At 37.1% G+C, this 15,309-nt stretch overlaps 1 protein-coding gene across 4 annotated transcripts in view; it reads left to right on the forward strand.

Moving 5' to 3' along the window:
• Positions 1–15,309, forward strand: part of ARL15 (ADP ribosylation factor like GTPase 15) — a 224,796-nt gene that overhangs the window by 78,894 nt on the left and 130,593 nt on the right. For all 4 annotated transcript variants that reach the window (XM_058044186.1, XM_058044184.1, XM_058044183.1 and 1 more), the window contains 2 exons: positions 583–727; positions 3,494–3,553. In XM_058044186.1, the coding sequence (XP_057900169.1) occupies positions 583–727; positions 3,494–3,553 (205 nt within the window). The remainder of the gene's footprint in view (positions 1–582; positions 728–3,493; positions 3,554–15,309) is intronic.

Here is a 15,309-nt window from a genome sequence, read left to right on the forward strand (position 1 = left end):
AGATATCTATCTGGTTTTTACTAGATCTATGCCCAGAAAGATTTATTTGTTTATTTATTTATTTATTTACAAGCTGTTGTTCTGAGCTGAAATGCGTGACAAAGCAAGCCCGGAAAGGATATTAGTGGAGCAAAGGTCTCTGTTTCTTTTCTGTGACAACAGGTAGAGCCTGGTCAATAGCTTCTCAGGACTGGCTCTGATATTCACACCAGGTATTGCATGAAATTAGCACAGGAAGGAAACTCATGCATAATCAGCTGCAGAGCTGTATAGGGCATGAGCCTGTCTCGTGGTGTGAGCAGTTTGTGCTACTTGGGAAACGGACATACAGCTTTTTGATGTTTAGGTGAAAAGTTAACATGTATACTTGTTTTGTTATAAAGTTTTTCTAGATTTTAGTTGAGGCGGTCTTAGTCTATTAATTGCTGACTTAGTCAAAGTAATAAGTTGAAATAATACTTTGCTTCTCTCCAATGCCTTCAGGTTTATAAACTTCCTTCTTAGAAAGTTAAAGAAATAAACATTTGCCAAAAAAGAAAACTAACCTCTTCCTTTTGTTTTTGTTTTGCCCTATCCTGGCAGTGTTTTAGAGCACTTTGCTGCAAGGGACCGCCACCACCACGACCTGAGTATGACTTGGTTTGCATAGGCCTCTCTGGCTCTGGCAAGACAAGTCTTCTGTCTCAGCTCTGCAGTGAAAGCGCGGAGAATATCGTGTCTACCACAGGTAGGATGCTCCCTTTATTCCATGGTGTGCTGGGATATTGCCCAAAGATGACTGCTGAAACACATGGCAAAGCCTGTAGAGAACTTCAGCCTACTTGTCTTGCTGTTGAAAGTACCTAATGGATCACTTTGAAGCTACCACTACTTTCTTTCAGTATTTGTTCATATATGGGGAACATCCGTGAGAACATGCAATTTCGAATATGTTAGACATCAAAAATGTGTGGTCTAATGAAGCAGAACCATAACATACAGTAGTACTGTGCTGTAGACACAGATTAAAATGTTTCTTCTCATTTTACTTTTGATTTTTAAACAGTCTCACTATGTATTGGAGAAAAAGGAAGAGAATATGCTGTAAAATAGAATAGGACAGTGATGCTGTGAGACTTTAATTGGGATTTGTTTCTGTATGTACTTGGTCCATGCAGCCTTGTGGTATATGCTAGCAACCAAAAAAAAAAAAAGAAAATATCAATATTTGGTGACAATCCCAGCTTTTTAGATGAGCAACAGGCTTGTTTATGTAGTAAGGGCAGATTGTTATCAAATAATTAATTTAGAGAAAGTTAAAGTGGTACTGAGGAGATACATAAAAACAGACAGTACAACCACAGATAAGATGTATCTTAAGTCCAAAAAATTAGAATAGGCATCTTGATAATGGTGAACCAGAATGCCTAATACTGAAAAACATGTTTTGATTGAAAAAAACCCCAAAACAACAAACAAAAAGCAAACAAAGAACAAAACAGCACCAGAAAAACCAGGAAAAGACACGTGAATTAAGAAGAGGGAATACCTGGCTGGAAAGTTCAGAAAGAGGGCAGATTAGGTCATGGAGGTTGAAGAAATCAGGTTCAGTGGCTGCAGCAATTGTTAAGGTTGGTTTGCTGATGGAACTGATACTAAGTGTTGTGCAAGTACCTTGTGTTTACAGTAACATGGCTTTGTGCTGTAACTGTGGTTCATGGGCTTGAATTTCATGATTGTGCCATAGCAACCCTATCTGCTTTTCAGTGTATGTTTTCTTAATTTACAAGAACATAAGATTATTTAATAGAAATGTAATTAAAATGTAAAACAGGTACAAGAAAATAGTGTTTTTATTAACCTGTGAATAGTTAACCTGTGGCCTCTGTAATAGAGAGATCTGACAGTTAGCTATGAGAGGGTGACTAACTCAAAAAAGTTAGAAAGAAACTGTAGAGTAATGAGCCTTTTAAATTTTTTTTTATCCCTCTCTTGAGCTTTATCTCTGGGATTAAAATAGATTATACTTAAATATTTTAGACCCTTAAATAAATAGTAACAGCAATATAAATAGAAGTATAGAGCTATTAGAGAAAGTAATGAAAATACTGCTAATTAAAAATTAAATTGATTTTGTTTTTCTAGAGAGAGATGCAATAAAATACCATTATATGATTAGATAACTTGAGGAATGAAAACCAGCTCTGGAGAAAACTAGGCAGGCAAACCAAAATGATGCACATCTAGGGTACTCAGCTTATAATAAATCTTAAATGTGGCATATCAGACAATATTGTGGAGAATCCAAGAATACAATGTGACCACTTCTCCACTCAGGTTTCGAGCTATAATGTATATTTTTGCTTTTTTCATCAATGCCACTCAGGTCCATTCCATTTTTTACCTTTTTTTAGAACGAGTTTAGGATTTCTCTAAAGATAACAGTCCCCAAAATATTTCATAGTTATTCCCTTCAGATTTTCTTGTACTTTCCTCTATTGTATCTAGCACTGATCATAGTAGGAGTACTGTAACATCTACCAGGGAGGAAAAACATCTTGTTTCTCTTAAGTGATAGCTAATAAACGTGAAGTGAAGCACATTTTCTCAAAACCTCTTTACTCAGTTCACGGGTATGTAATCATGTTGAAACTGCTCATGCTAGATGGAAATAAATTTAATGTCTGTCTGGATATTTTTTGCTGAATGAGCACACATAATTTTTCCTTTATAAAGTATTATGTATGCTTATATATATGTATGCACTAAACATGCAAAATTTAGTGTGTAATACATTGGTATGGCTGGGAGCCTTTCACATTCCTGTTCTTTTGTCTGTCTGAATTTTCAGTTAAGGGTAAAGGTCACATTTTGATAGTGTTTTTTTTCTGTTTGGTTGGATTTGTTTTATTTTTATTTCAGTTTTAAGCAAAAATCAGGCCAATAGAGGACTCTTAGATATTTCCAGTGTGCTTATGACCATTAACACATCCAACTAAGGTCTGTAGAAGGATCTTTCAGTTAATAACATTTATGGAAAGAATTAATAATCCAGTTGCAACCAAAACCTATGGAGTTTAAATGGAAGAATACAATCATTTGAATTGCACATTGTTTTCAAGGTGTCCTAAAATATGCAGAATGATCACCTCGTATTATTGGTAGTCTGGATTGTCCACTTTAGCTCTAGATGCAGTAAAAGATTATTTTATAGAAGTATATTCTGGCAGAAGATCTGGATGGAAGTTTTGTGCTAAATTTTGTGTGCCAGGTACTTATAATTGAAAATTACATTTCTTATCCTGATTTATTCTTGTTCCACTCTGTGGCACCCCTCCACCTCTTACCCCCTTCCCACTGCCTTTGAACTTACTTTTTAAACCTATTGAAATGGAATTTCTCTGGCAAAATCCTGGTTCTTGATTGAAAAAGTTGTTTTTTCTGAATATGTGCAGTTGATTCCAAATGGCCCCTTTAACAATAGCTTACTAATATTCTGTATTTCTCTCCTTAGGTTTTAGTATAAAAGCAGTGCCATTCCAGAATGCAATTTTGAACGTAAAAGAACTTGGAGGTATGGCATTTATTCCTTGGTTTATAAAACATGCATGTCTAAATCTCCTCATAACTGTCAGTTGTTTTGAATTGTTAGTTATTTAAATTTTAAAATGATAGATTAGTACAGTTGTAGTTAAAAATCTCAGCAGATAAAGTTGACAATAGCTGTATAAATCCTGACCTTAAAGAACAAAGGGTAAAAAGCAGGAGGAGTGGAAGGCATGTGGTGTATCTCCTTAATGTAATTTTGTGGATTGCGGTGGTTGAGTTACACAGAAATACAAACTGGACTGTAATTTTAGTATGGCTCACGTGGCAGCTCAAGGAAGTGTAAGTTCCTTGTGTTTATTGTATGTATAAACTTTCACTTATGAGAACTGGCTCAGGTAACTATGTGAACATTTGTCAAAACCAATATATTTACTGCACCACTGAAAATGTTGCAAAGACAGCCAACTTATAATGAGTTATATTCTTTGAGAGCTGTTCTCTTGTTGGGTTTATTGGATTCTGGAGCAACGGTTGTTTTATGGTTGTAGGATTTTTTTAAACTTTTCTATATACAGGCAACCTATTTGGCACCCAGTTCTCACTCTGAGTCTCAAGTGAGGTTGCTTGTTAGAAGCAAGAAAACAGTCTCCTGTGAAGAGTTCTCATGGAGTCTAATATTCTTCTAATTTGAAACCCACCTAGATCTTCATATTCTAGATTTCTGTATATCTTATTTATTATTTATGTAAATATAGTAGACTTAATATTGAGGATATTTATTAGATTTTTCAGTGAGCTTGTAACCTCTCCTAAATTATCTGGAGTAGAATTTGGCTTGGTTCTTGAAGAAAGTTTCAGGAGATCTAGTTGCATAGTAGTCGTCTTACCTGAACTTGTTTCAAGAAGGCTTTGTGATAAGCACATGTGAAAGGCATATCATTTCCTCTTTACTGCCCACTGGTCCATGGATTTAAACATACACGTTCCTGTTTGAGCATGCATTCTGCAAAAAAAAAAACCCCAGTAAATTTTCTTTCTTAAAGGGACCACTCAGGGATAGTGTAGATACTGCTTAAGTGTGTTATAATATCGCTTTTTGGATTTTTTTTAAAAATAGGGTGAATCATTTGCAGTCTAGTTTATATGTTCTGCTACCTAATCTGTATGAAATATTTAATTCATGTAGATAAATACAATTTTTTAATCAAAAATTGAATCTGTGATTCAATAGCAGATAGCAGATTCTTGTTAAAGTCTCCTAACATTTTCTGATCATATGGGCATGTGTGTTTTGAGAAATCTTATCTTAGTGGGGAGTTTTGGCTCATGATGAGGAGTAATCCAGAATACTTGATTTATCGTTTTCATCTATTTATCTCTTCTCAAAGACAGAGGGATTGTCAGAATTTTTTACTGCACCTTTTACTTCCTTTTTCCTTTGACCAATAGGTGTTTGCATGTCTGTATTTAAAACTTATCTAATCTGATTTCTTATATGAAATATTGTAGAAAAATGCTAGTTCCCTTACCTTTACATTGTCTGGTAAGAGAGCAAAAGCAAGCTTTCAAAAGTTTATTTTGTTCCAAAAGTCGACGGTCACTAGTAGTAGTCGACGGTCCTCGGGACTCTACTCTATGGGTCCCATTTTTGTTTAATATCTTTATTGATGGTCTAGAAAAGGGGATCAAGTGCATTCTTCGTTTGCAGATGGCACCCAGTTGGGTAGGAGTGTTGATCTGCTGGAGGGCAGGAAGTCCCTGCAGGGGGATCTGGGCAGGCTGGATCATGGCTGAGGCCAGTGGTGTGAGGTTTAACAAGGCCCAGTGCCAGGTCCTGCCCTTGGGTCACAACAGCCCCAGGCAGCTCCACAGGCTGGGGCAGAGTGGCTGGAAAGGAGCTGGGGGTGCTGGTGACAGCAGCTGGACATGAGCCAGGCTGTGCCCAGGTGGCCAAGAAGGCCAATGGCATCCTGGCCTGGATCAGCAATGCTGTGGCCAGCAGGGCCAGGGCAGGGATTGTCCCCCTGTGCTGGGCCCTGCTGAGGCCACAGCTCCAGTGCTGTGTCCAGGGCTGGGCCCTCACTGCAGGAAAGGCCCTGAGGGGCTGGAGAGAGCCCAGAGAAAGAACTGGGGCAAGAGAAGGGTCTGGGGCACACGTGCTGTGAGGAGTGGCTGAGGAAACTCCTGAGTTGAGGGAGTATTTATTCTGGAGAAAGGAAGGTCAGAGGTGGCTTGGTCACTCTCTACAACTGCCTGAAAGGAGATTGTGGCCAGGTAGGAGTCACTCTCTTCTTTCTGTCAACCAGTGACAGGATGAGAGGACATGGCCTTGAGCTGCACTAGTGGAGGTACAGACTGGACATCAGGAAGAATTTCTTAATGAAAACAGTTGTTAAACATTGGAATGACCACCGAGGGGAGTCACCGTCCCTGGAGGTGTTCAAGAAACAACTGGACATAGCTCTTAGTGCCGTGGTCTAGTTTACAAGGTGGTGATAGGTCAAAGGTTGTACTCGAAGATCTTAGAGGTCTTTTCCAGCTTAAATCATTCTGTGATTCTCTAGTCAGCATTTAACCTTTTAGCTGAGAAATGTGTTCCTGTTTGATGAGGGTAAAACCTGAGTTTTCTGGAGTAGGCATGGTTTTTCTCTTGCTCCTATATGAAAATAAACCAAAGCATTTTTCATTTGTCACCCTAGGACATCACTGTTAAATTTTGTTCGGGAATTTCTGCTTCTGATGTTGAAGAGAAACTATGTTTTGCCTGATTGTTGGGGATTTTTTGTCTTATTTCTGGTCTTTTGCCTTCAGTCGTTATGCTATTGTTATATACTTTCTCTTTACTGTAGTGTGGAGGTCTTGTCCAGACATTTGATCTTGAAAGCTTGAAGGAAGGTATCTTTCCTTAACAACCACTGCCTGTTGTTACATGTAATTTATGGAGTGACATTCTGTGTAGTTGTAAGGTTTTGTTGCTTTGTCTTTTTAGGTTTAGGTAACAGGAATCTACATATGTCATCATACAGTAACATATTAACAGCCAGCATTTAAAACACAGCAGAAGTTATACTGCTTAAGGTTCTTATACTCAGCAGCCAAGCATTTATGTGAAACAGATGCTGTATAGTATCCTTTCTGTTTCGTTGAGGCAGTGTCCTTCCTTGAGGTTAAAGATGGTGCTGGTTTTTACTGTGCTGATGGTGTCCAAAGCTGATAATGAAGCCAGGTTTTATTTCTTCGTTTCTACAGGGATTGTAAATTTTCAGACAAAATATAGAGAACATAGTCTCCCTTCTCTAATTTATTCAAGGACTGATTATCTCTTCATCCCCCTTTAAGATTTAGGGACAGGGAACAAGATTTTATTGTGCTCTCTTTGCAGAAGTTTTTCTGTGAAGTGCATGATTCTAGAATATTAAAAATTCAACACAATTTCTGGGTTTTTTGTTTTTTTTTTTTTTTTTCCTAAGACAGGAACTTGCAGTCCTAACAGAAAATAGTGAGTTTATCCAATTTGATAAATGGTAAATGTTTTGTTTAAAAACCTAGAGTTTGATCCTGAAAAAGTAAGAATATATAGAGAGCTTTCAAATCTAACATTAGGCTTTCTTGAATTACTTGAAAAGAAAGTCTTGCTTTATTTGCTGACCAAGTTGAACTGCCTGTTCTCTAAGTTAAAAAAAAATTTGGTCTAAAAGATAATATGTATAATTTAAATTATTGCGGAGATGTGCCATGCCCTAGTCCACATTCTTTCAGAATGTACTATTACCAGAACAATTGGAAATGTCTGTCTTTATTATGTGACTTAGCTGAGTAACGATACAGAAAGAAACTACGGTTGTGAAGATTTCCTCTTACAATGCAGTAATTTGTTGTGGCAACTATGGCTGACACTGTGTGTGATGAACGTAGAAAGGAGCGGGAGAAGACTGTAAAAATAAGGCAGATGATAACGTTTGTTGTTCAGAAGATTCTAACAGTGTTTTGCTGAAAAAAGTTTGGGATGCTGAATGCTGAGGTTGGTTCTCAAGATAGATAATGAAGGTGTAAAGGCAATAGAAAGCTTTTTCTTTGGTTCTAACAAATTCCAACCTGAAGACACACTGGCCGAAAGCACCATTTATTCCCTGTTTTTTTAAGCCATTTGCACTTGTAATGCTTTCAAAACAAAATATAAAGTTCCAGTTTAGATATTTCTTCAGGTCTATATCAAGATTAAAGGTCCATCCTGGTAGTCAACTAAGAATTTTTAGTTGTCTTTTTGGAATAAGTTATTTAATAATTTTGTTTGTATCTTGTAAATGGAGGCTTAGAAACTACAAGTGAGATGCCAAATAATGAGTCACATCAAATTTAAAAGAATGATTCTGGTTGTGAGCAGGTCTTCTTCTTACAAAGTTTAAAAATGCTAACAACATGCTATAGGATTTAATAATGTTGCCTCTTTTATTTATTTAAATATATTGTCTTTATGTTATGTGTTAGATTTTGTGATACATCCTAAAGCAATTTTCTCAAAAGTAGAGAGTACATGTTGTGTAGTCATATTGGAAAATTCATTTAAGACAAAAATCTGTTAAGTTCTTAGCAAGAGTGGAGTGGTTAATATCAGGAATGCTCTTGTCTCCAGTTGGTTGAGCATGCCCAGGAAAAGAGATGAGAACTCTCCTCCCCACTCCTGTTACTTAAGCTTGATTACCAAAGTCATAAATTCACATTCTTAGGCCAGCTAAATTAATTGTCTAGGTGACAGCTTCAGAACAAATAGCTTTAAATAGGTTTGGTTAAACAAAGCATGCGTATTTTTGCCTTAATTTAGAAGTAAAGAGCAGCAGAAAAGAGAGTAGGAGGAGAAGCCACACTGTTGTGCAGTCCAAGTTGAATGGAAAATATGAAATTCTGGAGAAGACAGCAACAGTTGTCAGGTAGTATCTGCCTGGTGAAAAAATGATGGATGTGGGAGAAAGTAATGTCGCTCTATTAATTAGAGCTTAAAATTCAAATATTTTGGGAAATTTCTCTGCCTTTGCTCTATGGAAGTAGAGTACAGAACACCCTTCTAGCAACACAGAGCAGCTAACATTTCATCAAGTTAGTCATCAGAAAACTGATCCCTCAAGTAAATGCCAGCCTAAGTCATCTATAGGCGGATGAACTAACACAAAGCAATAAAATCTCCATACTGTACTTGACTAAAAGGCACTTGACACGTCTACAAAATCTGGTTGTGGAGTACATGCAATGCCATCTATGACATAGCTGCATCAAACAGTTTACAGAATGTCTTAGCAGATGAAATTTTTAGATGACCCTGGTGAGCTGTCCACGCTGTGAGTTGCACGGATACATTCTGTTTCCAAAAGCATTAAAGTTAGATCTGTTTGCTATAAATCATGCTCAGCCTGCTGTTCAAATGGTGCCTAAACCCAGGCTCTGTCACATAGTTTCCTCATTTCATAGATAAGAAAGATCATTTACACCTGCTTAGGGACCTCTTTAATGGGAGTCTGAGGAAGCTCTTATTCAGCATAGTGATCTTGCCACTGTTCTTTGGAAATATTGTGCTTTTTGCTACAACTGGGTCATTTTTTACAGTGTGAAAGGACAACCTGCAGTTCGTCTCACTACAAGTAGGAACCATGCAAGCAATGCCTATCAAAGCTGTGTAAATAGGATAAGCAAAATACAGAATTTCCTAGTTAAGCTTTTTGTGGGTGTGGACTGGTTGTTTTTGTTTGTGAGATATTTTGTGGAGAGAAAAGCAGAACATTTGGTTTGCTTAAAAGTCACTGCCTTATGTTGGGCTTGCAAGGTCATTGTCTTCAGGCAGAATAAAAGGATAGAGTATGGCAGCTTAGTTAAGCATCAGAAATGATGCAAATATTTTAAGAACATCCCCCAAAGTTTTATCTGTGATTCTAGACAGATAAAGCTTTGAACTTCTGTAGACCAATTCACAAAAATGCTAAACAGAAATACACAGCTATGGTAGACTTGCCACTTCTTTTGTATGACTATTAGTTTGAAGTGCCATAGAGATAGTTTATATTTTGAACCTTATTTGAGGTTAGCTGCGCTGTTATCAAAGCTGTGGCTGCAGCTCAGGGGACGGTACATTTGAACCTGGCTGGGTGCTGGCAGCAGTCTTACTGCGGAGTTGTGCCTCTGCTTCTGAGACCCTGGCTGTCTCAGAGTTCTCTAGCAGATGATGGGAGAGGGACACAGATGCCGGTTATCTTGATGCCGGCCAGTCATTGCTAGCCCTAGAGAGGATACTGTGTGTTTGTGAATTTAAAAAGCAAATAACCCCAAACTCATAAAAAAACATAAGAAGAAGGGGTGAAGAGTGGCTGGCTGTGCCACCTGCTGCAAACTATTAAATCTTTAGATATTGGTCATAAATAGATGTTAAAGCATATTGCAGGGCACGCATATCCTTCTCTTTTTTAAAAATTAATTTGTAATTTTAAAATTAACTTTATAATGAATTTTTTGTTCTTGACTAGAACAGAAGACATTTATTTCAAATTGCAAGGGTTTTTTAACATGGTAGTATAAAATACACACAACCAAGTAGATCAAGCTGACTTTCTGCAGGCAGGTATAAGTATAATGTTTTTAAAACTTCCAAGTGCTTGAAACCCAAATGTTATTCCAACAGATTTAATATCAGAGTAAGGTGGAGATACAAATTTGGAAACAGCATATAAGTTAGCTAGTAAGGAAAATACTGAAGGCTTGACTTCCAGATTAATCTCACTGGGAAAGCCTGGAAGGCAGACAAAAGATGACAGAGATGGTTTCCATAAACTTTGGTTTGATAAGAAAAATAAAATGAGGTACTATAAACTTATATGCATTTCTGATTTTGTATGTTTTGAATACAAAGGCAGACAATTTTTTCCTCAACATTTTCTGTCTTTCTTTTTTTTTTCTTCTATGCTGTTTTGTCTTACCATATTTGAATTGCTGCAGTGAATATAGCTGATTTGGCACTCTCAGAATATTCCTCTTTCTGGGGAAAAAGTGCCAATTTCCTACTGCCATGTTTTGTGCATTGCAGGAGTACACTACCTGAAAGCCTAGAGAAAGCAGGCTGCGATCAGTTGGCCATAGACCCTAGGAAGCAGAAGTCCTGGGACTTTTGCAAATGGGAGAAGGATTTGGTTTAGCATCTACATTGTAGCAGTAGCCATACAAGGTAGCCATAGAATGATGACTGACATTACACCAGTGAAAACGTTTGTGTCTCTGTGTGGATGTCTCCGGCAGATGGGTCAGATTCCATGAGATTATTCATAGCAGGTATCTTAAACAGGATTTATAAATTTATGTGTCATAAAAACGAGACAGCGCATTAAAAAAAACAAACAACAAACAACCAATAAAAACCCCCCTATTGTATACAGGATTTATTCAAGGGTGGAATACTGGGAAACCTGCCCAAGACAGATAAGGGAGCAACCATATCTCTTGAAGATGTTAAGATTTCTAAGGTTTCAGGCATGTTCTTGGCTACTCAGGAAAATAAATCAGTTTTACTTGTGGGGATATGATGTGAAGTGACAGTATAAACTCTACATAGACTTAGAAACATGTATTTTCCAAAGGTTTTCTTGGGGTGAGAGACTAGGGTATATTTAGAAATTTTGCAAGAATGGATAAGAGATTTATTTTCCCTTCCCTTCTTTCTTACTGCCCCATGCATGGCCAGGGTTGCACGCAAAAAGATTTTGTGACAGAGTCATTGGCATTTTTGCACCTTTATGCTTATTAGAAATGTTCTGTTTAATATCAGTAGTGGAATGATCTATATAATATTTTAATTAACTATAAAACCTTCAGAGTATGTAGGTGAGTGGATATATTTGAAGTGGTAGAAAAGCTGTTTGCAACCTGCATTCTTTCATGTGCTCAAGTTAACTGTTTTTGATGGGAAGGGAAAAAAAAGTTTTTCTCTCTGTTTGAGACTATAACTTCTCCAGACCTGTGATGTATTTTGAGGTTAACAGGAGCTTTAATTTGCAGACTAGACTGTGTTGAAGCAAGGGCTCTGTGACATTCATTGTGCTCTTGGTGCAGAGTTGCTGCGTCTGACAAATAACAAATTTGATACATGCAAATTTCTTTCAGGGAATTTTTTTCTGTAATGCTATGTTCTGTTCTCCTCTGAAAAAGGAGGGAATTGGATGTAGCCTCCAACCACCACTGTGAATGAAAACGTAAATTGAAGTATTCATAGCTGAAAGGTAGATTTGCAGCTCTGTTTTGCATAATTTTTACTGGAGTGTGTACTTGTACTTGTGTGTACTGGTTCATGTGCATGTTAAACTGCACATAACTCAAAATCTTCCTCCCACCTCCTAAAGAGGTACTGTTACACTGATACAAATAATTAACAGTATTAATGTGGGCACACTGTTCCTTTGATGATAAAGAAAAAATATTTGATATTTAAAAATATTAAAATGAAGGTCTTTAAAATTACAGTTAGTTGAGTAAACCTGTCCTGTAGTAATGCTTAATGGATGAGTTTTTTATTACATCATCCTCTCATTTTTCTGTAAGGAGAGGTCTGTTTTTTTTCCTGTTATAAAGTAATTCAAGCCTACGTTTGATTGAATAGCAGTTTTTCTTTTAGAATAGGTGGTGTGGTTGTGTTGCAGTTTAGATTTTGGTGGGTTTTCTTCCCTAGTTTATTTGTAAATTGCATATTTCAGTCTCATCACAGGACTCTACCCACTCCTGTGAGTTCCTTCATTGCTGAGGGAAACAAATCATATGCTTAGCCATAAATAGTGGTTCTTGCTTGTGTTTGAGGAAGCTGCTACCCTGAATGTCACATTTTAGTGAACCTGTCACATAGCACATTCCTTAGGTCGAATGTGAAGTATATTTTTCTGATGTTTTGGAGATTTATTTTTTTTTAAATCTTAGTTAAGGCAGTTTATTGATTGGAGAAACAGTCGTATGGTTCAAAGCTGTTAGAGAAACACATGATAGCAGGCTGACAAATCTAAGTGCTTATTCTATGTGTTACTATTGTTTGAAGGGATGTTTTGGGTAGTAGTTAAGTTAAATTCCTGCTTTTATCACATCTCGCTTCTGAGAGCCTAAGGATGTTTAATGGATACACATTATATTCTGGATTTCCAAAGACCTCAGACTTTGAATCTTCCTGTCTTTGAAGCCCCTGGAATAGATGAAAAAATAAATAATAAGATAGTTTTGCTGAACTGCACCTAAAAACAACTGCTTGCTTTCTAAGGCTGAATTTGTCATGCCACAAGGTGTGAATGGCTGAATACTTGATAGGCAAATATTTCCTTTCCAGGATAACTCCAGGATCACTCCACTCCACTGTTCTGAGGAAAGAAACTGAGAGCAGATTCTGTTCTCTGGATATGAGGAGTTAAGGCAAAAGAATATCAGGGTTTTTGTCTTGTAGAAATTGTGACTTCCAGCTGCTGATAGCTTATTGATGCCAAGAATTATTTTTCTAGTGCATTTGCCAGAAAAATGGTTTAAAATGGCACCCTAAAGTACATGCTTTATCAGTTTTTTCCTTGTCTGCTTAGTGCAAATTATTTTTATTCTTAAATCTCAGGTGATTTCTTCAGAACTGAAGTGTAAGCAATTTCAGGGCATGTTGTCAGAGTAATGGAAGATCCAAAGAAAATACCAAGTTTCATGGGATATTGTTCTTATGGGAAGTTGGTTCTTATGACTATGACATGGTGACTGACCAGGGCTGGAGAGAAAAGGATTGCTGTACTTTGGTGGTGGTTCTTTTGGGCCAACTGATGTAGGGGAACAAAGTTGAGCTGCTAAAGAATCTGAGCCAAAAAGACAGGACTGTAAGGTCAACAAATCAGATACTCTTTTTCTGGCTTCAGTGTCCCATATAGGGATCCATGAACTGCTTTCTTCCAAGTGCTTGGATATAAGAGGTCAAATGCTCTGTAGTTTATGCAGTTTACCACAGTTTTGTGTTGTTTTTTTTTTTTGTTTGTTTGTTTTTTTTTTTTTTTTTTTTTAAGTGAGTATGATTACCAAGGTAAAACTCAGATTCTAGCAGTGACATGTGATTGAAAAGTAGCTGACTGATCATGGTCTTGGTCTTTAAGTTCATAGAAAATGATTTTCTACTAGTTTTTAAAGTAATGTGATACTTCAGATGCCTGTGACACTGCTGTGTGTGGCTGTGTAAACAGTGTCCCTCTGGCAGCTTGCTCTAGTTGATTCTGAAGGACTGGGGCATCTAACAGATGCTATAAAATTCTTTGCAAGAACAGTGGACAGATAGTCGTGTTCTACAGAAACATAGAATTAGCCTTCAATGCAGTCCCTCTTCTGTATATATAATATTAATCTTCAGATCCTGATGATAAAATAAATAAAACATCCATCTTTGTTTGTCATTTTTATTTTGAGTCTAATCAAATTAACAGAGAGATTAAGCAAGGTCTTGACTAAGTCCTGTGACTGTTCACATTTAAGTAGTCAGATCTGTAGGTCTTTTGCAGAAAAAAATTATTAGGTATCACTTCAGTATTCTCTGTAGGAAAAAGTTTGTGTGTTTGTGTGTGTTTACAGCTTGTGCTGGGTGCAGATACAGAAACAAAGTGTTCAGGGTTCCAGTGTGACTAGTTAAAAGACAAGAGTAACTCTATTAGGTGAGATTTGAATACTCATGAGTTGCATACCTAAATTTCATGGAGCAAATGTTTATTTCTTCCTTCACTTGTATTTAGTGACTGTCTTTTTTGTTGCACAACGTGTAAATTAAGTTAATATTTTAAGCATTGTGTTAATCTTGTGGTCATTTTGTTGCGTTAAAATCTCATTATGTTTCTCAGAAATTTTGTATTATTTTCTTTCACTGAAAAGAGGAATTTTATTATTTTAAGCTCTTGGTTCTTGTGGATATATGGAAGTTCAGTTCTCTCTGTCTCAAAATAAGAAAAGTGTCTATAAAAGGTACCTTCTGCACATTTCTGCAAGTCACTGTCTGGCAGACATGTCAAATTTTCTACTAGACTGTTGCTGCCACTGTTCACTGTTTAGTGTTTGTCCCCATGAGTGTAGTGCCAGATCCAGACATAAAAAGAATAGCCCATATCCAAATCATAGTTTAGATAGTTTGACAGCTGTCAAATACAATTTTTTTTCCCCTACCTCATTGCTACAACATATGCTGCTCTCCAGGGGAGACAAAAGCTTTCTGTTGATAACCTTAGTGCTTGGCTTCTGTTGAGATTGCTGAGTGCTGGTGAACTGTGTCCTAAAAATTACTGTGGCATATAAGCCTATACAGTCACTCATGTGTCTGCTTTTGGGCTCTTCCAGAATCCTTAGTGTGGTTGACAGAGCAAAAGTAGTTGAACTGAATGCCTTTGCATGTAGTCACCCTAGCTCCTCATTCACTGTTCAACTCACTATTGTATCATCATTCTCCTCATTAAGTATCTAATTACTTTAATAGGCTTTCCTGACACCTTTTTTCCCCAATTATGAAGTGGTTGCCTGATGGTTTGGAGATGAACTGGAAGACCTTATCAGAAATGAACCACTGTCATGACAGAAGCTGCAGGTTTATGACAAGGAGCTGCAGGGCAAAGTGAAAAAGAATGGGTAAAGGTTTAGGTCTTAGTGCCAAGATATTCCAGTGAGAAGGTAAAGGATTAGGCTCTGTGGTACTGTCAGCATGGTAGTTCTGCCAGTACTCATTAACAGAGCAGACGCTTTAATGGAAGAAAGCTGCATTGAGTCAACTTC

The sequence above is a fragment of the Melospiza georgiana genome, chromosome Z, assembly GCF_028018845.1.
Source record: "Melospiza georgiana isolate bMelGeo1 chromosome Z, bMelGeo1.pri, whole genome shotgun sequence".
NCBI classification, from domain to species: Eukaryota; Metazoa; Chordata; class Aves; order Passeriformes; family Passerellidae; genus Melospiza; species Melospiza georgiana.